Source organism: Solanum stenotomum, chromosome 4 (assembly GCF_019186545.1).
Source record: "Solanum stenotomum isolate F172 chromosome 4, ASM1918654v1, whole genome shotgun sequence".
Taxonomy (NCBI): domain Eukaryota; kingdom Viridiplantae; phylum Streptophyta; class Magnoliopsida; order Solanales; family Solanaceae; genus Solanum; species Solanum stenotomum.
The window spans coordinates 8,332,270-8,338,360 of record NC_064285.1 but is presented as its reverse complement, the minus strand read 5'-3'; the positions used below and the strand labels follow the sequence as shown (position 1 = coordinate 8,338,360).

Sequence of the window (6,091 nt, the reverse complement as noted above, 5' to 3'; positions counted from 1 at the left end):
GTAAAAACTAGATGGAATTCCTTTTATGATATGCCTGAAGTTGCTTATACATATAGAAAACCTATTACTATGCAATTTAATAGTTATAATGCTTATCCTGAATTTAAACTTAATGATAGTGATTGGGATGAAGTAAATGAACTTAGAATATTTTTGAAATCATTTTATGATGCTACTAAAGTTTTTTCTGGAATGTATTATCCTACTATTTTCGAAATTTTAATACATATATGTGAGATTTCATCTCTCTTTTCTGAATATAAAACAAATGAATTATTTACTAGTGCAATTGAAGTTATGATTACAAAATTTAAGAAATATTTTTTTCCTATCCCTCAAATTTATTTAACTGCAATTCTTTTCAACCCTGAATATAAAAATATGGTGTAAAAGCTTTAGTTGAATGCATTTATCAAAAATTAGATATTAAACCAGAAGAATAACCTGATTTGGTAACATGTCAAAATAGTATAAAATTACTTGCTAAATAAATGAATGATAAATATTATTCCTTAGATAATGTTGAAAATCCTCAAATGTCTATGCCTCGAGTAGGTGCCCATGGTAGAGTGAAACATAAACTTGGTCTTGACTCTTCTAATAAATGTGAATTTGTTAAATATCTTGAATAAGGTTCATGTAATATTACAAACGAGGAAGGTATACCACAACTACTGAACTGGTGGAGGACTCGTGGAACTCAATTTCCAAAACTTAGTAGGATGGTGAAGGATGTGCTTGCAATTCAAGGATCATCAGTAGCTTCGGAGGCAGCTTTCAGCGCGACAAGATTTTAAATTGGAGACCACAGATATTCGTTAGCAGAAGACAATTTGGAGATATCGGCGTTGTTTATAGATTGGATAAATGCTTAGCGGAGAAATCAAGGACTTCCAAAGTTAGATAGTCAATATGAACTTTTCATAGATTCAACCATTGGATGTGGTAGTGACGATGGTATGAAACTTTAAGATCGTCAACGTGTTTTACCAAGACCAGTAGTTGATCACAGTCAACCTATAGCTGAGTTAGAGAAAGGCTTTACGGGACTATACAACTATTAGTATTACATTCGAGGCTTAGTTGAAACAGAACCCTTCCTAGAAGGTGACTGCGTAAATTATGCACTCTACTAATAGTTGTAAATTGTAATTGTAATTTGTAATACAAATTTAAATAAATTGGATTGATATTTTTTAATTTGTGTCATTGTTTTATCCTTATTTTTATTTAATTTTTTAAAATTACAAACTTAAGTTATTTAAATTACAAGTTATAAATATAGGTTATAAGTTATAATATATTAATAAGTAGTAACTTATAAACTTCAAAAGAGGCAAATCTTGAAAACTAAGTTCAAAAACATTAAAAAAAAAACTTTATTAAACTTAACTTGCAAACTTGATAGGTAAAAATTTTAAAAAAATATCTTTAAAATAAAATTAAGTAAAATTACATTATAAATTTCAAAACTATTAATTTAAACTAGAAAAATAAAAAAAATTCATATTTTCGTAATTCAAAAAATCAAAATAACTAATTTTTTTTTTAATCATTTTTTGAAATAGCGTCTCGTTTATCCCATCCTATTTCATTCCGGTTCCATCCCGATAAATAGTGGGACGGGACAGAACCGAGTATCCATCTAGGTAATTTCGGTTCGGTTCATCCCGGTACCGGTCAACAAACCGGTCAAACCGTGCCGTTCCGGTCCGATACCAGTTCGTTCCGGTCCGATGGTTCCGTTCCGATCCGTTGTCCATCCTTATCTAAGGTTAAAGAATGTCAAAGTGAAAAATTATCTTTTTCAAGCTATTGATCGCTCAATACTGAAAACTACGAGTGAAGCTATTGTGTAAGAGGAAAGTTCGGACAAACTCAATAACTTTTGCATAAATTCTCTCTCTCTTTATATATATATATATATATATAAAATGATAGTAAATATAACAAACTTATAAGTGAAAAACCCACTAACGAAACAACATTTGATTCAATGTAAAGAATCAGATTTTTTATAACAACCAAATATGTAGATTTGAAACCCACTAGTTTCACCTATTATTTTATTTTTATCTATATGCTTTCTATTCTTTTTTTAAAAAAGAAAACATAAAACTTACATATTTTTTCCTTTGTTGCCTAATTTTTATTTATAGAAATTCTATTAAAAAGTTTTTTTTTTAAATCAAAACATAAAATTTACAACAAGAAATAAAACCCGGATCACTTACTATTATTTCTTTTCACTATTTCATAACTGTAATTTCAAAATTAGAATTTTAAGAAAAGTTAGTCATCGACACTCAATTCATTAAATTATCGATTATTATATATTATTATACAAGAGATGAAATATTCCTTCATATCAGACACACTTTAAAAGTAGAAAATAATAAAAAAAAATATTTATAATTTAAGAATATTTATTTCTTTTATATAATAAGAAGTAATGGATAATATGAATATTCATTTATCCTTTTATTTACCCATTCTTTATGCATATTATGTATAACTCAAATATTTTAACGATTTTTACCCGACTCATTTTTGATCCATTGATATTCGATTCGACCTGCCTAAATTTGATTTGACTTATCCATTTCTATTTGTTACTTCTATATGAGTCTATAAACCTCAAATCCTGGCTCCACCTTTGCTAGAAATTCTTCTTTGCAAGAATTACTAAGCAAACATGGCATTTCAATACGAAAAAGTATAAAAAACTACGAAGACAAAAAGAATGCAGCTTCACGCACTTTATGGTAAATTCGAGGCCCTATGTACAAATTAATATTACAAATACAATATACATAATCTTTAGAATATTATACGTTCAAATACCATAAATTATTGTATGCTCAAATATAATAATTTTAAATCACAATTTCATATTAAATATCTAAACAAAGTGTGCAGTTGATGAAAAATAATTAAAAATATCATACGCACTCTTCTTGAGAGAGTAAACATCACGTACCAACCAATTATTTGTAATAGTGACTATAAAGATATTGTTACTTGCGTAGTAGCGTTTATTCATTTGAGAAAAAAAACAAAGGCATTTTTTTTTTTTTTAATAAATGAATCTTTGTGTAGTAGCTTAAAAGCCCCGCATTAAAATTTACATTTTTAAAATTAAAGCCAAACAATCCTTAGTACTTGTAATTAAGCTATTTGCGCCGATTTAATAAAAAAATCTTATGCTTCATAAAGGCAGTGTGAAAATTAGTTTATTGAATGGAAATATGGAAAAGTGGGTCCCAATACATAGTTAAAAAAATAAATGCACAAAGGGCCCAACCTAGGTGCTTTTAACAAAGTCCAAAAGTTCTCACATAATTATTCTCAACTAATTATTCCATTTTGTTATGCCTCCGTTGTAGTTTATTTATCTGATTTTAATTTGATATGAAATTAAAAAGTAGAGAAAATTTTGAATACATGATCTTCAATTATGGATATATGAAATGTACTAAACTATATTTAAAGATTATTAATCATAAAACTTAGAATTAAAAAATAAATAAATAAAAAAATTGATTTTTTCCCTCTTTCGAGCAAAAAAGAAGAAGATATATGTGAGTTATGTGTGTACTAGTAAAAGTATATGTGAGTTACTTTCAAAATAAGAATATATTAATTTTAAATAACAAAATTGAAAGATGTATCAAACCCTTCTCCTTAAAAAGAATATGCTATTAAATTGTTTGATATCAAAATAAATTTAAATTATTTATAAGTTTTAAGGCCTCCTTTTCTTAATTCACGTGTCCAAACTTAAAATATCAATAATTTGGAATTAAAAAAATAACTAAGTGACATGATTATGAAGAAATGACGATAGTTTAAACGAATAGTGGGTAAAAATCTTAAAAGTCACACACCAGATGGAATTTATCTTAAATATATAAAACTAGGGGTTGTTTGGTTTTTGAGAAAATTATAGTATGAGAAATATAATGCAAGATGAAATTATTTAGTGAATAATGAATATAATGGAGAAGCATTATTATTATTTTATTATTTTATCATGTGAGTAGTGGTATCAATTATCAAACTAGTATTTAGCTGAGTGTGCTATAAAATTAATATTACAATTTACAAATATGATACAAATAATCCTTAAATTAGTTATATCGAAATTAAGATTCAATCAAATATAAAATAAAATAAAATAAATAATCCCACATTTTATTTAGAATTACTTCCCTAAATGAGTTTTAAATACTTCCAAGTTTTAATAAACACCGGATTCAATGCATTTTACAATAAAATTCAATATTAATTATGAAAAGTTATTAAGTGGGCATTTTGATAATAGTTTTTTTTTTCAAAAATTATGGTTGGCAATAAAATTTTGAAATTTAGCTTAAAGTTAATTTCAAAATACCAAAAATTTATTGCAATTTCTCATTCCAAATCACTCATAAAAATTCAAAAAACAAGTCTAATTTATAGTATTTATGGTCAAACACATTTTCAAATAAGTACGCATAATTTTTCACATTTTCAATATTGTTATCTTGTTTTACTGTACTTTTTAAAAAATATATCCATCATCATTTATTATTATTTTTAATAATCTATTCTAGTGCACTATTGTGTTGTAGTGTTGCTTCCTCCCCGTAGACTTCACACTGTTTTCTTGTAACTCACTATAGTTTCATTTTTGTATCTAAAATTGCTACCTCTGAGCCAAGGGTCTTTTAGAAACAATCTTTTTATTTTCATGAAATAGTAATAAAATTTACACATTTTATCCATCCATGAGAGATTCCGCGAGGTGTGTTGTTTCATTATTATCCTTTTAATTGTTTCAAAATTTATCTCCTAAAAACTACTATAAAGTACTTCGTTAAGAACCTTATTAAATGAAGGGTAAATATAAAAAAAAAATTCAATAATTTTTTTTTAACATTAAAAAATTCACTTATTTTGAACTATGAAAAAAATATTAACAATTCACTTCATATGAACTAGAAGGATAAAGATGTTCTGAATATTTTTTGTCTTAAATTATAGTAGCTTTATAGAAAAAATTAAAATTAAAGAATCGCAAAAGAAAGAAAATAAACATTCCTTTTCTTTTATAAATTGGAATAAAAAGAAGTAAATATCCACAATTTTCTTGCCAAACAGACCCTTAATAATTGAATAAATGTGATCTACTTGGAACTTGTACTACTACTCTAGGCAGCAAGTTTCTCTTTCTTCTTTGTTCTTTTGCTAAGCACTAGAAAAAAAGTATGGACTACTGGTATAAACATAAAAAAGATAAAAAAAAGAAGAAAATTCCTCAGGCAACAATAACAGCTGTTTTCCCTTCAATACTTTTTTTTTCAATCCCTATATAATTGCAAGAATAGAATAAAGTTTGCAACTTGATAAAAAAAAAAGGAATAATAAGGTGTGGGGGTTGGCAGGAAGTTAGTTCATTAGTTCAGTGCCTTGTAAAGGCACAATCTTGATTCTTGATTTGTCTCAATGCTGACAAATATGGGTTCTTGGATTGCAATGTTGCTGATGTTGTTATTGTGTTTATGGGTTTCTTGTGGAATTGCTTCTGTTTCATATGACCATAAAGCTATCATTATAAATGGACAAAGAAAAATTCTCATTTCTGGATCCATTCACTACCCTAGAAGCACCCCTGAGGTATATTCTCAAGTCAATAAATAAATAAATTTACTTCATATGTTGGTTTTGATGTTCCATGTTTTTGTTCAAGATTGTTCTTTTGGCAAATGGGTGTCTTAAAGTTTAAATCTTTTTCCTTGTTTTGGGGTTACACAGATGTGGCCAGATCTTATTCAGAAGGCAAAAGAAGGGGGAGTGGATGTTATACAGACTTATGTTTTCTGGAATGGGCATGAGCCTGAAGAAGGGAAAGTGAGTAAAGTAGCTCATTTTTTATTTTATTTTTCATGTTTTTCATCATTTGCTGCTAGTGTTTAACTTTACTTTCCCTTTCTAGTATTATTTTGAAGAGAGGTATGATTTAGTGAAGTTCATCAAAGTGGTGCAAGAAGCAGGACTTTATGTCCATCTTAGGATTGGACCTTATGCATGTGCTGAATGGAATTTTGGG

General features: G+C 27.3%; 1 protein-coding gene across 2 annotated transcripts in view; it reads left to right on the top strand.

Moving 5' to 3' along the window:
* LOC125862484 (beta-galactosidase) overlaps nt 1-6,091 on the top strand; it is a 299,954-nt gene that overhangs the window by 287,988 nt on the left and 5,875 nt on the right. Inside the window, exons 2-4 of one of the 2 annotated variants that reach the window (XM_049542568.1) lie at nt 5,427-5,658; nt 5,797-5,892; nt 5,978-6,090. In XM_049542568.1, coding sequence (XP_049398525.1) covers nt 5,488-5,658; nt 5,797-5,892; nt 5,978-6,090 — 380 coding nt within the window. In that variant the 5' untranslated portion in view covers nt 5,427-5,487. Of the gene's footprint in view, nt 1-5,215; nt 5,659-5,796; nt 5,893-5,977; nt 6,091 lie in introns of those variants that run through there. The other variant, XM_049542570.1, reaches the window with a different exon arrangement.